At 48.4% G+C, this 20,551-nt stretch overlaps 1 protein-coding gene across 2 annotated transcripts in view; it reads left to right on the forward strand.

Moving 5' to 3' along the window:
• Positions 1-19,508, forward strand: part of LOC119278881 — a 24,004-nt gene extending 4,496 nt beyond the window's left edge. The window contains exon 2 of one of the 2 annotated variants that reach the window (XM_037560230.1): positions 19,297-19,508. In XM_037560230.1, the coding sequence (XP_037416127.1) occupies positions 19,297-19,385 (89 nt within the window). In that variant the 3' untranslated portion in view covers positions 19,386-19,508. Of the gene's footprint in view, positions 1-19,204 lie in introns of both variants that reach the window. The other variant, XM_037560229.1, reaches the window with a different exon arrangement.
• The last annotated feature ends 1,043 nt before the right edge of the window (positions 19,509-20,551 follow it).

The following is a 20,551-nucleotide window of genomic DNA, read 5'->3' on the forward strand; positions in this document are numbered from 1 at the left end:
ACTGTATAAGTTACTGACGCTCTACTAGATGGTGGAACGTGCACTGATTGCTTGCAGTTTTGATGAGGTTAGTTTTGTTTTCTGTCAAAGGGAAGCCAATTCGGTGGCGCATGAGATAGCTAGGTATCCTTGTACTCCTGCAAATTATGTTTCCAGGGTTATGAATCCCCTAGCTTTCTTTTGCCCTACTTATTGAACAATGTATCATTGTTTACAGATCAATAAAGCTAGCCGGATGGATGGCTTTCCCTCAACAACAACAAGAAGAAGAAACTCTTTAGGGCATCTCCAACACTGACCCGCAAATTCACTCTCGCATCTTGCGCATACAGGGGGAGGGGGGCAGTCCATGGATATGGATGCGGGAGCCGGCTATCCAAAGCTATCCGCATACATTCGGCCCCTAATTTTTTTTAAGTTTGCATGTTTAAATAGCCGCGTATACATTGACTAGAAATGTTCAAATGCAGTAGTAGTTCTAATTTTTAAAAAAAATCAAATAACCGCCCACAGATGCTCAATGAGATCTTCCCTCAGTTGCTCGATGTCGAATTTGTTGATGCATTTGAACAAACTCTTCAAATGTGGCCAGATTCTGATGTGGAAGTTAGATAGAATCACCCATGTTCTCAAATTCTAGAGTTGTGGCAGCATCCTCACCCTCATCCTCGACTATCATGGTGTGCATGATCACACAACATGTCATCACATCCCACATAGTCTCTAGATTCCATTGTTTAGCAGGTCCATGAACAACTTCAAAACTTGCCTGCAGAACTCCAAATGTCCTCTCGACATCCTTTCTAGTTGCTTCTTATCTTTGAGCAAAGTGAGACTTTTTCTGCCAACCGAGTTACAGAAGGTGTTGACAAAGGTAACCCATGGAGGATAGATACCGTCAACAAGATAGTAGCCCATGTTGTACTCATGTCCATTGACTGTATAGCGGCAAAGAGGAGTTTTTTCTTTAGTCAGCCTCGCAAACAATGGTGATCGTTGCAGCACATTGATGTCGTTGTGAGACCCGGGCATGCCAAGCGTGCCAAACCAAAAGATCATGTGGCACAACTGCTTCAAGAAAGATGGTGGGCTCCTTCCAATGCATGCAGTCAAGAGACCCAGGCAAACCCGACCATCCTCTTGCTTTTGAGATTGCCAAGATCCTCTCGGTGTCTGTCGTAGTTGGTTCTCTCAAGTGTTGAGGTCCAAACACCTCGACCACAATAGTTGCAAACCTGACCATGGCATCTCTGCATGTGCTCTCAAACATCCGTAGGTACTCGTCCCACGAATCAGCAGTTGTGTCATATGCAAGCATTCACAGTGCGGCCATGCACTTCTGGTAACCAGAGAACTTAATCCTTCCCAGGGAGTCCTTCTTCAAGATGAAGTAGTCATCATAGGACTCGGCACCATGGTACAAACGATCAAAGACATTTTTGTGGATCTGAAAGCGTCGGTGAAAATTGTCAGCGAAGAGGGCATCAGGGTTAAAGTAGTCATTCGTCAACGTCAAATGGTCGTGTGCCCTGTTGAAGTTGAGCACTCGATGACCCTTGATGGATACCTTGAAATTGAGAACATGCTCCTCCCACGCTCCTTATCTTCAAGGACTGCCTGCATCATAGTCGTCTCATCCGTGTAGTCCTCGTCTGACGAGCCATTGCTTCAAAGAAGAAGGGACAAAAAAATTAGGTCGAGCGATCACCGAAAAATTGACGGGCATGGTGAGTATTGTAGGAGCGGATGGTACATGGCGGGGCGGTCAGAGGAGAGGTGTGGAACGGTGGCGGAGAAGCGGGGTGGAACCCGGGTGTACCGCTGGAGGTGACGGATACGTTGAGTTCCGACAGGGGTGTGGCGTGGCGATCGGGGTGGTGAAGCAGTGGCGAAGGCAAGAGAGAAAAACACAAGGAGAGAAAAATGGGAAGGATTGAGGCGTCGGGGGTGTCGGAGTCCTAAGTGGCAGCTGTCCGGGCTCCCACAAAGCAAAGGTACGTCTGGACCGCTCGGCGAACCGATACAGGCCCGCATTGGATGGTAAAACATGCTGGACCACGTGGTCTCGACGGTTACAGACGGTTTAAGGGTCTGCTTTGGAGATGCCCTTAGACCACCAGCTTAAGCAAGTGTCATGAGTTGCCTATCTTGTTCACCTGAGAAACCTAAGTTAATCTAGTTGCCAATCTTCATTTTGTTCAATATTATTATACTTATTACATATACATGACACTTTTGCAGCAGTACCATTGCATACTGTTTTCGATGTCACAAAAAAGGCTGCGTAGGCGAGGGAAAGGTAGGTCGCTGTCTCTCATTACTTGCGCAACTCTGTTTCTTAATAGTTAAGTCGCCCACCCGCGGGAAACAAGAAAGAACACTTCAGGCACTGCATTTTGATGTTCAATACTCAATACTGCATGATAATAGCAATGTTTTATAGATACTTGCACAAATGAGAAATAGTAACAGGTGAGCATCATATAAATCCACATGTTGTATATGAGTAATACGTCAATTCGTATGAGTACAATTGATGTGATAAAAAGGAATATGATTGCGGAACCTGCTGATACCAGGCGTGCGGGAGTTGTGTTCGGATCCGGGGTGTAGTCGGATGATTACAGGGGAATATCTAGAGATTCCCTGACATGCTCGAACTGTTCCCACGCCTTCCATCATAACCTACGTAGAGGTGAACCTGTAAAGAAAACATAAGAAATGGTTTTGCGCCACCTGGCGGTTGAGCCGCATCATGTGGCTTGTTCTATCCTTGCCCGGAGTGTCTTTAATTTATCTCCGGGCGGGCCGGGCTATCCTGCAGCGCAGTAGTTCGGATTCCTTTGGTGGTGTCTGGGAGCTTTGCCTTCGACTCGAGGTTCGAATGTAAGGTGTCGTTCCTTGTTCTTGCTGTTAAAGTAGTGGTAGACTCTTCGGCCGGGAGGGGGAATTTGTTTCTGCCATTAACCGTGATGACGCCCCGTGGACCGGGCATCTTTAGTTTACAGTAGGCATAATGTGGCACCGCGTTGAACCGAGCGAATGCGGTTCGTCCGAGCAGTGCCTGATGGTCTCTACAAAAGGGGAGATGTCGAGGACTAAGTCTTCGGTACGGTGATTGTCCGGAGATCCAAAGACCACTTCCAGTGTGATTGAGCCCGTGCAACAAGCCTCTATACCTGGTATTATACCTTTAAAGGTTGTTTTTGTGGGCTTGATCCTTGAAGGGTTAATGCCCATTTTGCACACTGTATCCTGGTAAAGCAGGTTCAGGCTGCTGCCTCCGTCCATAAGGACTTGTTGAGGTGGAATCCGTCAATGATGGGGTCGAGGACCAATGCGGTCGAACCGCTATGACGGATACTAGTAGGGTGGTCCCTGCGATCGAAGGTGATCAGGCAAGAGGACCATGGGTTGAACTTTGGGTCGATTGTATAAACCTCCATTGCTGCACGTTTCCACCCGGGAATGTGGCTTGCGCGTATCATATTCACCGTTTTCACCTGGGGAGGGAATTTCATTTTTCCTCCTATGTTCGGTGATCGGGGCTCTTCATCGTCGTTGCCGCTTTGAGACCCCTTCCCCTTGTTTTCGGCGTCTGGCCTACCGTCTTGTCTGAAGACCCAGCATTCTATATTGGTGTGGTTGGATGGTTTTCCAGGGGTGCCATGAATTTGGCATGGACGGTCGAGTATGCGGTCAAAACTGGACGGGCCTGAATTGTTTTTGTTGAATGGTTTCTTCCGTTGACCGGCCTTGGAGCCGCTGAAGCCGGCATTGACTAACGTGTCTTCGGCATTATCGCCGTTTTTGCGGCACTTGTGTTTGTTGCGCCGTGATTTGTCGTTGCTATCTTTAGCTTTCGATGTGCCTGGATTGCTTGCAGTATTGTTGCTACGAGCCAACCAGCTATCCTCGCCCGCGCAAAAGCGAGTCATAATTGTTGTGAGAGCTGCCATGGACTTTGGCTTTTCCTGACCGAGATGCGGGCAAGCCATTCGTCACGGATGTTATGTTTAAAGGCCGCTAGGGCTTCGGCATTCAGACAGTCAACAATTTGGTTCTTTTTGGTTAGGAACCGGGTCCAAAATTTCCTGGCTGACTCTCCGGGCTGCTGGGTTATGTGAGTTAGATCATCAACATCCGGTGGGCGCATGTAAGTGCCTTGGAAGTTATCAAGGAATGCGTCTGCCAGGTTCTCCCGATTCCCGATGGAGTTTGCCGGCAAGCTACTCAGCCAATGCCGAGCCAGTCCCTTTAGTTTAAGTGGGAGGTGCTTGATGATGTTTAGATCATCTCCGTGGGCCATGTGAATGTGAAGAAAAAAATCTTCTATCCATACCACGGGGCCGCATATCCATCACGTATGATTCAATGTTCACGGGTTTAAATCCTTCCGGGAATTCATGATCCATTACTTCATCAGTGAAGCATAGGGGATGTGCGGCGCCTCTATGCCGGGCTACATCCCGGCGTAGTTCAAATGAGTCCGGTCTATTGTATTCGGCCCGGCTGGACTTTAGTTTATTGTATCTGGCGTGACGGTCATCATCACGTCTTGTGGCGCGCCCCCGTGATCTGTAGATCGATCTTGACTGTCCTGCTTTGTTTTCCAATACTTCTCGCAGGTCCTTTGTGTAGCCCCGGGCCTTGGTATTATCGCTTTATTGGTGGCGGGGTGCGATCTGGACTTCGGGCTGGTACGCCATTTTGTCGCGACCGTGGGGCGGCCGTTCAGGCGCATCATGCGCTGGTAGTGTGGGCTTTAAAGCCTCCTCCTCGAGTTGTGGTAGCCGCCTGCGCTTTGGGTAGCTTTTGCTAGGGCGTTCAAGTCCGTATTCTTCGATAGCCAGGACCTCGGTCCATCTGTCAGTTAGTAGATCTTGATCAGCTTGGAGCTGTTGCTGCTTTTTCTTCAGGCTTTTTGCAGTGGATATAAGCCGGCGTTTGAACCGCTCCTGCTTGACGGGATCCTCCGGCACGATGAATTCTTCATCGCCAAGGCTCACTTCGTCTTTGGAGAGAGGCATGTAATTATCATCCTATGATTCTCCATCAGTTGCCAGTTCTTTAGGGCTAGCTTTCCCATCCTCTTGCTCGGCCATCTCGAAGCCCGGCTGGGCAGGATTGTCTTCATCTTCGTCACCATCTAGATTATTCTCTCTTGTGCCGGTATCACTGTTGGGGAACGTTGCAGAAAATTAAAATTTTCCTACGGTTTCACCAAGATCTATCCATGAGTTCATCTAAGCAATGAGTCAAGGGAGTGAGTTTGCATCTACATACCACTTGTAGATCGAGTACGGAAGCGTTTGAGGGAGTGGTGATGATGGAGTCGTTCCCAACGTGATTCCGATCACCGATGACCAAGCGCTGAAAGGACAGCACCTCCGCGTTCAACACACGTACGGGACGACGGCGTCTCCTTCGTCTTGATCCAGCAAGGATGAAGGAGAGGTTGAGGAAGACAACTCCAATGGCAGCACGACAGCGTGGTGCAATTGGTACAGCAGTTCTCCGACAGGGCTTCGCCAAGCTCGTACGGAGAAAGAGAGGTGTTGGGGAGGGGAGGGGCTGCGCCTTCAATTGTGTGTTGCAGCCCTCCCCTCACCCCTCTATATATAGGAGGAGAGGGCAAGGGGGGCCGGCCATCTAGGGGAAACCCTAGATGGGGGCGGCGGCCAAAGGGGAGGTGGAAAGGGGTGGCTTGCCCCCCAAGCTAGGGGGGCGCCCCCTTTGCCCCTTTAGGGTTTCCCCTCCCCAAGCCCTAGCCGCATGGGCCTAGGTGGGGAGGCGCGCCCAGCCCACCAGGGGCTGGCTCCCTCTCCCACGCAGCCCATGTGGCCCCCCGGGAGGGGTGGCCCCTCCCGGTGGACCTCCGGAACCCTCCCGGTGGCCCCGGTACAATACCGGCATGCCCCCGAAACTTTCCGGAGTCCGTTTAACCACTTTCCATATATAAATCTTTACCTCCGGACCATTCCGGAACTCCTCGTGACGTCCGGGATCTCATCCGGGACTCCGAACAACATCCGGTAATCACATACTTGTCTTCCTAATAACCCTAGCGTCACCGAACCTTAAGTGTGTAGACCCTACGGGTTCGGGAGACATGCAGACATGACCGAGGCGACCTCAGGTCAATAACCAACAGCGGGATCTGGATACCCATGTTGGCTCCCACATGCTCCTCGATGTTGTCATCGGATGAACCATGATGTCAAGGGTTCAAGCAACCCCGTATTCTATTCCCTTTGTCAGACGGTATGTTACTTGCCCGACACTCGATCGTCGGTATCCCAATACCTCGTTCAGTATCATTACTGGCAAGTCACTTTACTCGTACCGTAATGCATGATCCCGTGACCAGACACTTGGTCACTTTGAGCTCATTATGATGATGCACTACCGAGTGGGCCCAGTGATACCTCTCCGTAATACGGAGTGACAAATCCCAGTCTCGATCCGTGTCAACCCAACAGACACTTTCGGAGATACCTGTAGTGCACCTTTATAGTCACCCAGTTACGTTGTGACGTTTGGTACACCCAAAGCACTCCTACGGTATCCGGGAGTTACACGATCTCATGGTCTAAGGAAGAGATACTTGACATTGGAAAAGCTCTAGCAAAACGAACTACACGATCTTGTGCCATGCTTAGGATTGGGTCTTGTCCATCACGTCATTCTCCTAATGACGTGATCCCGTTGCCAATGACATCTGATGTCCATAGTCAGGAAACCATGACTATCTATTGACCAACGAGCTAGTCAACTAGAGGCTTACTAGGGACGTATTGTAGTCTATGTACTCACACGTGTATTACGATTTTCGGATAATACAGTTATAGCATGAATAAAAGACAATTATCATGAATAAGGAAATATAATAATAATGCTTTTATTATTGCCTCTAGGGCATATTTCCAACAGTCTCCCACTTGCACTAGAGTCAATAATCTAGTTACATTGTGATGAATCGAACACCCATAGAGTTCTGGTGTTGATCATGTTTTGCCCGCGAGAGAGGTTTAGTCAATGGATCTGTGACATTCAGATCCGTATGCACTTTACAAATTTCTATGTCTCCATCTTGAACATTTTCACGGATGGAGTTGAAGCGACGCTTGATGTGCCTAGTCTTCTTGTGAAACCTGGGCTCCTTTGCAAGTGCAATAGCTCCAGTGTTGTCACAGAAGAGTTTGATCGGCCCCGACGCATTGGGTATGACTCCTAGGTTGGTGATGAACTCCTTCACCCAAATTGCTTCATGTGCTGCCTCCGAGGCTGCCATGTACTCCGCTTCACATGTAGATCCCGCCACGACGCTCTGCTTGCAGCTGCACCAGCTTACTGCTCCACCATTTAACATATACACGTATCCGGTTTGTGACTTTGAGTCATCCAGATATGTGTCGAAGCTAGCGTCGACGTAACCCTTTACGACGAGCTCTTCGTCACCTCCATAAACGAGAAACATGTCCTTTGTCCTTTTCAGGTACTTCAGGATATTCTTGACCGCTGTCCAGTGTTCCTTGCCGGGATTACTTTGGTACCTTCCTACCAAACTTACGGCAAGGTTTACATCAGGTCTGGTACACAGCATGTCATACATAATAGATCCTATGGCTGAGGCATAGGGGATGACACTCATCTCTTCTTTATCTTTTGCCGTGGTCGGGCATTGAGCCGAGCTCAATCTCACACCTTGCAATACAGGCAAGAACCCCTTCTTGGACTGATCCATTTTGAACTTCTTCAAAATCTTATCAAGGTATGTGCTTTGTGAAAGACCTATGAGGCGTCTCGATCTATCTCTATAGATCTTGATGCCTAATATATAAGCAGCTTCTCCAAGGTCCTTCATTGAAAAACTTTTATTCAAGTAGGCCATAATGTTGTCCAAGAGTTCTATATCATTTCCCATCAAAAGTATGTCATCTACATACAATATGAGAAATGCTACAGAGCTCCCACTCACTTTCTTGTAAACGCAGGCTTCTCCATAAGTCTGCATAAACCCAAACGCTTTGATCATCTCATCAAAGCGAGTGTTCCAACTCCGAGATGCTTGCACCAGCCCATAAATGGAACGCTGGAGCTTGCATACTTTGTCAGCATTCTTAGGATCGACAAAACCTTCTGGCTGCATCATATATAGCTCTTCCTTAAGATATCCGTTAAGGAACGTTGTTTTGACGTCCATCTGCCATATCTCATAATCATAGTATGCGGCAATTGCTAACATGATTCGGACGGACTTAAGCTTCGCTACGGGTGAGAATTTCTCATCGTAGTCAATCCCTTGAACTTGTCGATAACCCTTAGCGACAAGTCGAGCTTTATAGACGGTAACATTACCATCCGCGTCTGTCTTCTTATTAAAGATCCACTTGTTTTCTATCGCTCGCCGATCATCGGGCAAGTCTGTCAAAGTCCATACTTTGTTTTCATACATGGATCCTATCTCGAATTTCATGGCTTCGAGCCATTTGTTGGAATCCGGGCCCGCCATCACTTCTTCATAGTTCGAAGGTTCACCGTTGTCTAACAACATGATTTCCAGGACAGGGTTGCCGTACCACTCTGGTGCGGAACGTGTCCTAGTGGACCTACGAAGTTCAGTAGCAACTTGATCCGAAGTACCTTGATCATCATCATTAATTTCCTCTCCAGTTGGTGTAGGCATCACAGGAACATTTTCCTGAGCTGCACTACTATCCCGTTCAAGAGGTAGTACTTCATCGAGTTCTACTTTCCTCCCACTTACTCCTTTCGAGAGAAACTCTTTTTCCAGAAAGGTTCCGTTCTTGGCAACAAAGATCTTGCCTTCGGATCTAAGGTAGAAGGTATACCCAAGGGTTTCCTTAGGGTATCCTATGAAGACGCATTTTTCCGGCTTGGGTTCGAGCTTTTCAGGTTGAAGTTTCTTGACATAAGCATCGCATCCCCAAACTTTTAGAAATGACAGCTTAGGTTTCTTCCCAAACCATAATTCATACGGTGTCGTCTCAACGGATTTAGACGGTGCCCTATTTAAAGTGAATGTAGCTGTCTCTAGAGCGTATCCCCAAAAAGATAGCGGTAAATCGGTAAGAGACATCATAGATCGCACCATATCCAATAGAGTGCGATTACGACGTTCGGACACACCGTTACGCTGAGGTGTTCCAGGCGGCGTGAGTTGTGAAACGATTCCACATTTTCTTAAGTGTGTGCCAAATTCGTGACTTAAATATTCTCCTCCACGATCTGATCGTAAGAATTTTATCTTTCGGTCACGTTGATTCTCTACCTCATTCTGAAATTCCTTAAACTTTTCAAAGGTCTCAGACTTGTGTTTCATCAAGTAGACATACCCATATCTACTCAAGTCATATGTGAGAGTGAGAACATAACGATATCCTCCGCGAGCCTCAACACTCATTGGACCGCACACATCGGTATGTATGATTTCCAATAAGTTGGTTGCTCGCTCCATTGTTCCGGAGAACGGAGTCTTGGTCATCTTGCCCATGAGGCATGGTTCGCATGTGTCAAATGATTCATAATCCAGAGACTCCAGAAGTCCATCAGCATGGAGCTTCTTCATGCGCTTGACACCAATGTGACCAAGGCGGCAGTGCCACAAGTATGTGGGACTATCGTTATCAACTTTACATCTTTTGGTATTCACACTATGAATATGTGTAACATTACGTTCGAGATTCATTAAGAATAAACCATTGACCACCGGAGCATGACCATAAAACATATCTCTCATATAAATAGAACAACCATTATTCTCGGATTTAAATGAGTAGCCATCTCGTATTAAACGAGATCCTAATACAATGTTCATGCTCAAACTCGGCACTAAATAACAATTATTGAGGTTTATAACTAATCCCGTAGGTAAATGTAGAGGTAGCGTGCCGACGGCGATCACATCGACTCTGGAACCATTCCCGACTTGCATCGTCACCTCGTCCTTCGCCAGTCTCCGTTTATTCCGCAGCTCCTGCTGTGAGTTACAAATATGAGCAACGGCACCGGTATCAAATACCCAGGAGTTACTACGAGTACTGGTAAGGTACACATCAATTACATGTATATCAAATATACCTTTAGTGTTGCCGGCCTTCTTGTCCGCTAAGTATTTGGGGCAGTTCCGCTTCTAGTGGCCCTTCCCTTTGCAATAAAAGCACTCTGTCTCAGGCTTGGGTCCATTCTTTGACTTCTTCTTCCCGGCAACTTGCTTACCGGGCGCGGCAACCTCTTTGCCGTCCTTCTTGAAGTTCTTCTTGCCCTTGCCCTTCTTGAACTTAGTGGTCTTATTGACCATCAACACTTGATGTTCTTTCTTGATTTCAACCTCTGCTGACTTCAGCATTGAGAATACTTCGGGAATGGTCTTCACCATCCCCTGCATATTGTAGTTCATCACAAAGCTCTTGTAGCTTGGTGGGAGCGACTGAAGGATTCTGTCAATGACCGCCTCGTCCGGGAGGTTTATGTCCAGCTGGGACAGGCGGTGATGCAACCCAGACATTTTGAGTATGTGTTCACTGACAGAACTGTTTTCCTCCATCTTACAACTATAGAACTTGTCGGAGACTTCATATCTCTCGACCCGGGCATGAGCTTGAAAAACCAGTTTCAGCTCCTCGAACATCTCATATGCTCCGTGTTGCTCAAAACGCTTTTGGAGCCCCGGTTCTAAGCTGTAAAGCATGCCGCACTGAACGAGGGAGTAATCATCAGCACGAGATTGCCAAGCGTTCATAACGTCTTGGTTCTCTGGGATGGGTGCTTCACCTAGCGGTGCTTCTAGGACATATTGTTTCTTGGCAGCTATGAGGATGATCCTCAGGTTCCGGACCCAGTCCGCATAGTTGCTGCCATCATCTTTCAGCTTGGTTTTCTCTAGGAACGCGTTGAAGTTCATGGTGACATGAGCGTTGGCCATTTGATCTACAAGACATATTATGCAAAAGTTTTAGACTAAGTTCATGATAATTAAGTTCATCTAATCAAATTAAATGAACTCCCACTCAGATTAGACATCCCTCTAGTCATCTAAGTGTTACACGATCCGAGTCGACTAGGCCGTGTCCGATCATCACGTGAGACGGACTAGTCATCGTCGGTGAACATTCTCATGTTGATCGTATCTTCCATACGACTCGTGTTCGACCTTTCGGTCTCCGTGTTCCGAGGCCATGTCTGTACATGCTAGGCTCGTCAAGTTAACCCTAAGTGTTTCTGCGTGTGTAAATCTGTCTTACACCCGTTGTATGTGAACGTAAGAATCCATCACACCCGATCATCACGTGGTGCTTACAAGCGACGAACTTTAGCAACGGTGCACAGTTAGGGGAGAACACTTCTTGAAATTGTTGTAAGGGATCATCTTATTTACTACCGTCGTTCTAAGTAAACAAGATGCATAAACATAATAAACATCACATGCAATTATAAAGTAGTGACATGATATGGCCAATATCATATAGCTCCTTTGATCTTCATCTTCGGGGCTCCATGATCATCCTGTCACCGGCATGACACCATGATCGCCATCATCATGATCTCCATCATCGTGTCTTCATGAAGTTGTCACGCCAATAACTACTTCTACTTCTATGGCTAACGCGTTTAGCAATAAAGTAAAGTAAGTTACATGGCGTTCTTCAATGACACGCAGGTCATACAAAATAAAGACAACTCCTATGGCTCCTGCCGGTTGTCATACTCATCGACATGCAAGTCGTGATTCCTATTACAAGAACATGATCTCATACATCACAATGTGTCATTCATCATTCATCACAACTTGGCCATATCACATCACATGACAATTGCTGCAAAAACAAGTTAGACGTCCTCTAATTGTTGTTGCATCTTTTACGTGGCTGCAATTGGGTTCTAGCAAGAACGTTTTCTTACCTACGAATAACCACAACGTGATTTTGTCAACTTCTATTTACCCTTCATAAGGACCCTTTTCATCGAATCCACTTCAACTAAAGTGGGAGAGACAGACACCCGCCAGCCACCTTATGCAACTAGTGCATGTTAGTCGGTGGAACCGGTCTCACGTAAGCGTACGTGTAAGGTTGGTCCGGGCCGCTTCATCCCACAATACCGCTGAAGCAAGATACGACTAGTAACGGCAAGCAAGTTGACAAGATCTACGCCCACAACAAAATTGTGTTCTACTCGTGCAAAGAGAACTACGCATAGACCTAGCTCATGATGCCACTGTTGGGGAACGTTGCAGAAAATTAAAATTTTCCTACGGTTTCACCAAGATCTATCTATGAGTTCATCTAAGCAACGAGTCAAGGGAGTGAGTTTGCATCTACATACAACTTGTAGATCGAGTACGTAAGCGTTCGAGGGAGTGGCGATGATGGAGTCGTTCCCAACGTGATTCCGATCACCGATGACCAAGCGCTGAAAGGACAACACCTCCGCGTTCAACACACGTACGGGACGACGGCATCTCCTTCGTCTTGATCCAGCAAGGATGAAGGAGAGGTTGAGGAAGACAACTCCAATGGCAGCACGATGGCGTGGTGCAATTGGTACAGCAGTTCTCCGACAGGGCTTCGCCAAGCTCGTACGGAGAAAGAGAGGTGTTGGGGAGGGGAGGGGCTGCGCCTTCAATTGTGTGTTGCAGCCCTCCCCTCACCCCTCTATATATAGGAGGAGAGGGCAAGGGGGCCGGCCATCTAGGGGAAACCCTAGATGGGGGCGGCGGCCAAAGGGGAGGAGGAAAGGGGTGGCTTGCCCCCCAAGCTAGGGGGGCGCCCCCTTTGCCCCTTTAGGGTTTCCCCTCCCCAAGCCCTAGCCGCATGGGCCTAGGTGGGGAGGCGCGCCCAGCCCACCAGGGGCTGGCTCCCTCTCCCACGCAGCCCATGTGGCCCCCCGGGAGGGGTGTCCCCTCCCGGTGGACCTCCGGAACCCTCCCGGTGGCCCCGGTACAATACCGGCATGCCCCCAAAACTTTCCGGAGTCCGTTTAACCACTTTCCATATATAAATCTTTACCTCCGGACCATTCCGGAACTCCTCGTGACGTCCGGGATCTCATCCGGGACTCCGAACAACATTCGGTAATCACATACTTGTCTTCCTAATAACCCTAGCATCACCGAACCTTAAGTGTGTAGACCCTACGGGTTCGGGAGACATGCAGACATGACCGAGACGACCTCAGGTCAATAACCAACAGCGGGATCTGGATACCCATGTTGGCTCCCACATGCTCCTCGATGTTGTCATCGGATGAACCACGATGTCAAGGGTTCAAGCAACCCCGTATTCTATTCCCTTTGTCAGACGGTATGTTACTTGCCCGAGACTCGATCGTCGGTATCCCAATACCTCGTTCAGTCTCATTACTGGCAAGTCACTTTACTCGTACCGTAATGCATGATCCCGTGACCAGACACTTGGTCACTTTGAGCTCATTATGATGATGCACTACCGAGTGGGCCCAGTGATACCTCTCCGTAATACGGAGTGACAAATCCCAGTCTCGATCTGTGTCAACCCAACAGACACTTTCGGAGATACCTGTAGTGCACCTTTATAGTCACCCAGTTACGTTGTGACGTTTGGTACACCCAAAGCACTCCTACGGTATCCGGGAGTTACACGATCTCATGGTCTAAGGAAGAGATACTTGACATTGGAAAAGCTCTAGCAAAACGAACTACACGGTCTTGTGCCATGCTTAGGATTGGGTCTTGTCCATCACGTCATTCTCCTAATGACGTGATCCCGTTGCCAATGACATCTGATGTCCATAGTCAGGAAACCATGACTATCTATTGACCAACGAGCTAGTCAACTAGAGGCTTACTAGGGACGTATTGTAGTCTATGTATTCACATGTGTATTACGATTTCCGGATAATACAGTTATAGCATGAATAAAAGACAATTATCATGAACAAGGAAATATAATAATAATGCTTTTATTATTGCCTCTAGGGCATATTTCCAACAATCACTGTTTTTGCTATGGCGGGGCTTGGAGCGGCGCCGATGACGCCGGTGTCTAGATTGCTTCCCCGAGGGTTTATCTTCCGTTGCCTCATCGCCATTGTTTTCTTTGGGGGTGTCCACCATATAAATATCATATGATGAGGTGGTGGTCCAGCGCCCTGTAGGCGGTGGTTCCCGTTCTTCTCCTGCATCGTCATCCATGCCGTCGATGTCTTCGGAGTCAAAGTCAAGCACGCCGGTTAAATCATCGACAGTGGTTATAAAGTGGGTGGTGGGTGGGGGACGAATTTCTTCGTCGTCCGCTCCCCACTCGAGCTGGACATAGTTCGGCCAAGAATCTCCTGACAAGGACAGGGACTTTAATGAGTTCAGCACGTCACCCAGGGGTGAGTGGTGAAAGATATCCGCGGCAGTGAACACTATGACGGGTGCCCACTCTGATTCGATAGGCACGGACGCACGCGGTTCGGATCCTGCGGCCGGAGAAGAGTCCGGGGGGTCTGATAACACCACTCTCACAAGAGGTGGGATCAGTGTTCGGCTCCGAGGCCGATGAGTGTGCCGCCTCCGTGGCGGGGTCCATCCACCTGTCCTCGAAAGGCACGATCTGCTCCGGATTGATTCCCGGCGCCAATGCGGGTGCGATCTCCCGAATACTGTCCGACGGCAGATCAAAGTCATGTCCGTCGTGACTGTTCGGCGCACCTGTCATGGGCTCGAATCCGTCGAAGATCAAGTCTCTGCGGATGTCGGTAGTATAGTTTAAGCTTCCAAACCTAACCTGATGGCCAGGGGCGTAGCTGTCGATCTGCTCCAGATGGCCAAGCAAGTTGGCCCGTAGTACGAAGCCGCCGAATACGAAGATCTGTCCGGGAAGGAAAACCTCCCGCTGGACCGCGTCGTTGAAGACGATTGAGGGAGCCATCAAGCCTTATCGCGATGGCACAGTGGAACTCTCAATGAAAGCACCAATGTCGGTGTCAAAACCGGCGGATCTCGGGTAGGGGGTCCCGAACTGTGCATCTAAGGCTAATGGTAACATAAGGCAGGGGACACGATGTTTTACCCAGGTTCGGGCCCTCTCGATGGAGGTAATACCCTACTTCCTGCTTGATTGATCTTGATGATATGAGTATTACAATAGTTGATCTACCACGAGATCGTAGAGGCTAAAACCTAGAAGCTAGCCTATGATTATGATTGTTGTTGTCCTACGGACTAAACCCTCCGGTTTATATAGACACCGGAGGGGGCTAGGGTACACAGAGTCGGTTACAGAGAAGGAAATCTACACATCCGAATATCCAAGTTTGCCTTCCACGCAAAGGAGAGTCCCATCCGGACACGGGACGAAGTCTTCAATCTTGTATCTTCATAGTGCAACAGTCCGGCCAAAGTATATAGTCCGGCTGTCCGAGGACCCCTTAATCCAGGACTCCCTCAACGACAACAAAGTGTGCAACATTCACGTGTGCAACATTCCAATAGGGCAATTTATGGAAACCTAGCAATTTTAGATGTCTATGAACATCATTATGTGCCATCACGATCTCAACAGGATCGGCACTTTGTTTTGATTTTTTTACTAGAACCTTTATTATTGATTTATACTTGTGTGTACAATCTTTATTCATTGTAGGTGATGATCTTTGTGTTTCATCAGTTGTAGGCTATGCAAAGTGACATAGTCATGGATGGTGTTACTTGATGGGCTGGAGAGTTTCAAAATTATGAGCTATGCATGATTAAGCGATGTTAGACCTCTCTACTTCATTTAGGGTCGTGGGTACCTGGCAAAGCAAGAAAGGACACCAAAGAAGCTGCTAAAATGGATGGGAGAATTTGTTAATAAATGTTTAGCCTTTTTTAAAAGATCAAGTGTATTCTAGAAAGAAAATAATTGTAAAACTTTCATGGGGTAACAAATTAGAAACTACCACAAGTATGTGTTCATTTTGATGATATTTTGTCCAAGATCCTGGATGAGGGTATTGTCTCCATAGTACACGTATCCAAAGTGCTTAGGTATGTCTTTTCTGGAAGAATTAGGTTTTTTGAGTGAGCGGCTTGATACTTTTTTGTGAATGTATTTGAGAAGGTGAAATACTGCTTGGTGTGGAAGCTTAGCACTGGGTCGTCTATCCTTTATTGAGGCAAGAATAGTTTGAACACACCAACTTTCATCTATGTGGTTGTTGGCAATGCGTGATGCATCTTGTCTGGAAAAGGATATTTATATTTGTATACAAAAAAATAAAGTTTTTGGTATTTGAATTAAAAAGATGTCGTTCTGTGACATGCCACAATTCGATTTTTTGTGCTTGTTATCAGTTTGACTAGGTTTGTATTAGTTCACATGCCATAATTTAATCTTGTGCTTGTTATCGGTTTGACTAAGTTTGTATTAGTTCATATGTACATGTTGTGTGCACAACTTGCAATTTGAATGAACAATGAAATATGTATTTCACGACAAGCAACAATTTTGATGACCATCATGTTGGTCTAATTTTATGTTAATTTAGACTTGCATTGCACGTGCACGCTCACTAGTTTTTTAAGTAGTAAATAGAAAATTGGCGATAACCATCGTCATCCCACTCCCACCCAGTCGGATGTATGTCGTGGTATTGGCTACTCAATACGTGGACGCGAGTGCAACTGCAGGTTTTAAATTGATCGCAGTTGAGGACGATAGTTGCAGGGAGAGGAGCATTGGAGGTTGGGCTGTTAAGGAGGATTGGGGACAGTACCTCCGTAAGAATCTGGGAAGATAGATGGCTACCAGGGAGATTATCACTTCGACCTGGCAGGTTGGTTCTGCTATGCTCTACACAGTTGTAGATTTGATTGACAATGAGAGCTGGTCCTGGAAAGCTGATCTAGTCAGGAATAACATCATACCCCCAGATGCTGATGCAATTCTCAATATTCCGCTCAGACATGGTGGTGGTGATGATTTCTGGGCTTGGGCCCATGAGAGGTCGGGTTCCTACACTGTAAAATCCATGTATCGTGCTCTAATGACTCGTAACGAGCAGTTAGCTCTAGAGGAAGGGACGATTGCAGAATCTTCAGAGAATAATAAGCAGGTGTGGACGCGACTATGGAAACTAAAAGTGTTGCCCAAGGTCCGTGTGTTCTGGTGGCGAGTCCTTCGGGGTATACTACCGGTGGAAACAACACTACAGCACAGGCATATAGCAACCTTAGCGCGATGCAAGGTCTGCAAAGGTATGGATGAAGATATGCTTCATGCATTGATTAAGTGCTTCATGCGCAAAGCTTTTGGGCAGAAGCGAGAAGCTGGCTTCACCTCAAGCTGCCGGAGCTACACCCTTGTACGTGGCGCAAGGATATCCTCTGTGATCCACGTTTTACTAAGGCGAACAGGGCGAAAATAGTTACTGTCATGTGGGCGATCTGGACATCCCGTAACAGCATAACACATGAGAGAGTGAATATGGACCCGGTCCAGTCTATGAAGCGTATAAGAGAAACTCTGGCTCTGTTGGAACTCCCATTGGAGCAGGCCAAGACACTGCCTGGGTATGGATGGAGATCGCCTGAAGTTGATTGGGTCAAAATCAATATTGATGCTAGTGTTTCAGTGACTGAGAATAAGAGTGGAGTAGGAGGTTTAACTAGATTTCCTTCTTCATTTGTTGCTGCCTGGAGTAAGCCTTACCCCGATGTCACAGATCCTCTTACCGCAGAAGCGTTGGCGTTGCGAGATGGGGTGATATTTGCAAAGCTTCGGGGGTTCTCGCGAGTGGTTATGGAAACAGATTGTTTGGAGATGGTACAGCTATGGCACTCGCGACGTTTTTCACGCTCGATTGTAGCGCCGTTACTTTTAGAAATTGATGCGCTAGCCTTATCCTTTCTTTATTTTGAGATTCAACATGTAATAAGAAGTGCCAACCTACCGGCCCACTTGTGTGCGAAACATGCAAGCACAATTGGGGTTACCGACCGTTGGATGGACTCCCCGCCCGGTTTCCTCATGACCAGCGTGATGGCTGATCGTGTTGGTGCCGTTGCTGTTAAATAAAGCTCATAATTTCCCGCAAAAAAAATTGATCGCAGTTGAGGGCTTCAGGCGGCCACATCGGCCGTCGGTGGTGATGGGCGCAACTGCTCGGGTAAAACAGTCTTGGCCGCACCTGGCACTGGGAGTGTGAAGGCCGCGGCGCTTGTTGCTGTTGCGGTCATCACCCTGCTCGGCAGTGCACCCGACGGGAGCATTCCGCGGTGCACGCGGCGGCTGGTCGTCCGTGACGGAGGCCTCGTCGGCGCGATCGGACTTCCGATGCGGCGCGCGGCTTTCCATGGGCCGGCGCTAGCGTCGCAGTGTGAATGGTCCGGGTAGCGGGAGCTAAGATAGAACGAGGGCAGAAGATAGAGGGGCTTTGCTGTGACATCGAGGGCAGAACGAGGGCCCACGTGGAGGCGCGTGGGAGCGACCGATCATCGCGCGCGATCCGAGTCGTTTTCCAGTAGATGAGATTGACGCGTCATCGCGTCCGGATCGTATCTCGCAGCAGCAGCATATCATATATACGTGAGGGAGCACGTCCCATGGGCACAGAAAAAAGGCGCTTCCCGACCTCTCGCGTGAGGAAGTAGGGTCCATAATACAAAGGCAGGAAAACGAACGTGCGCAGCGCAAGGGTCGCCGGCGGTGCGGCGAGGGCTTGCTGCGACCTTGGTTCAACGAGCGGACTTGCGATGCCGCTCGCCGGCGGCGGATGCTGGCTGCTGCAAGCCGGACGGCGAGTGCGGCGGGCGGCTGTTCGTGCGTGCCAACGGCGAGGATGCTGCGTCGTTCGCGCCGCGGGCGGTGCTTCCACGGAGAGGGGAGACGAGCATGATCCGTCACACGACGACGGCGTACGGGCGTCGCATCTGACGGCCGCGGAGCTGGCAGCCCTTCGGCGCCTCCCGCCAGGACAGGCTCCCGCCGCGCGCCGCACACCGACGGCCACCTCGGTGGTCGACGGCCAGCCGCCGCGTGCTCCCGTCGGGTCCAACCGCCGCGGCCTTCACACGCCCAGGACCAGGTGCGGCGAAGACTGTTGCTCCCGCCTCAACTACGATCAAAACGTGGCCGCGAGGGACGGCCAAGGAGCCTACGTCCGCCGCCGCCGCCAAAACTACGGCACATATGCTGCTGCTGGGTTGGATAGCGATTGCAGCCGCGTCCAAGAACTGAGTCGCCAATACCGCCACATACGTCCGACCGGGTGGGACGACGACGATGGTTATCGCGGCGCCCGCATATCGGATCGGTCGACAATACCACAACAAAATTCTGGCCGAGTGGGATGGCAACGGCCGGCGCGCCCGCTTATCCGAGAACCAACACCATGACAAATATGCGACTACATAGGATGGCGATGGCTCTTGTATCCGTGTATTCAAAAGTGCTATTGTCAAAGTATTGAATTTGAGAGCATGATGTTAATTTGTACAACACTCGTATTGAATTGATCCAAGTTGTTTGTTATACTTAGATATTATATCACCCAAATTCTATAGTCCATAACACAGGATCAGAGTTTAAAGTATGTATGATTCCTTATACCATGAACGTATCAAGTCACTCCATACGATGGGCCAAACAAGTACCAGAGGGGGCTCCGAGGGAAAGCACAACCCACCTGGGCGCGACCAGGTGGGTTGTCCCACCTTGTTGGCCTCCCGCACCGCGTCTTCGCTCTATAAATACTCAAATATTCCAGAAACCCTAAGGGAGTCGACGAAAAATTGTTCCAGCCGCCGCAAGTTCCAGAACCACGAGACCCTATCTAGAGCCTTTTCCAGCACTCCGCCGGAAGGGAACACAATCACGGAGGGGTTCATCATCCTCATTGATGCCTCTCCGATGATGCGTGAATAGTTCACCTCAGACCTACGGGTCCGTAGGCAGTAGCTAGATGGCTTCTTCTCTCTTTTTGTATCTCAATACAATGGTCTCTTGGAGATCTATTTGATGTAATGGCTTTTTGCGGTGTGTTTGTTGGGATCCGATGGAGGGACAACGATGACAACCACGGCAGGGTGCGATGGCGATGGCGATGGCGGCACCTCCTTGTTCCGGCCAACACCACGAGATGAATGCAGTGGAGTGGGATGGCGATCGATGACCGTCGTCGCTTCCGTGTGTCACAACAAAGCCGTAGATGGCGATGAGCACAAATCAGATTGTTAGAAGCGTGCTGAAATCTTATTGTTTTTGATCAATAATAATATCAGCTGTATTAACCAGTAGATAAGCAGTCTTGTGTGGTCATGGAAAAGTTGCCATCCTACTTACCAAACAAGATCAATGCTCCCTCCCTCGTGTTTGTGTACTAAACATAAGTCAATTAATTTGGATCGGAGGGAGTAACCTTTTCTTTTTTTTGGCACGAGTCTCTTCATTTAATCCATTTGAACCAATCATGTTTTTATTTGTTGGTAGGTTAGTATATTGGATATTACTCCATCGAGTTCGTGAATCATTTGTAGATATAAATTGGCATGGTTAAACTATAACATATCATGGCGCAAGTA

The sequence above is a fragment of the Triticum dicoccoides genome, chromosome 3B, assembly GCF_002162155.2.
Source record: "Triticum dicoccoides isolate Atlit2015 ecotype Zavitan chromosome 3B, WEW_v2.0, whole genome shotgun sequence".
NCBI classification, from domain to species: Eukaryota; Viridiplantae; Streptophyta; class Magnoliopsida; order Poales; family Poaceae; genus Triticum; species Triticum dicoccoides.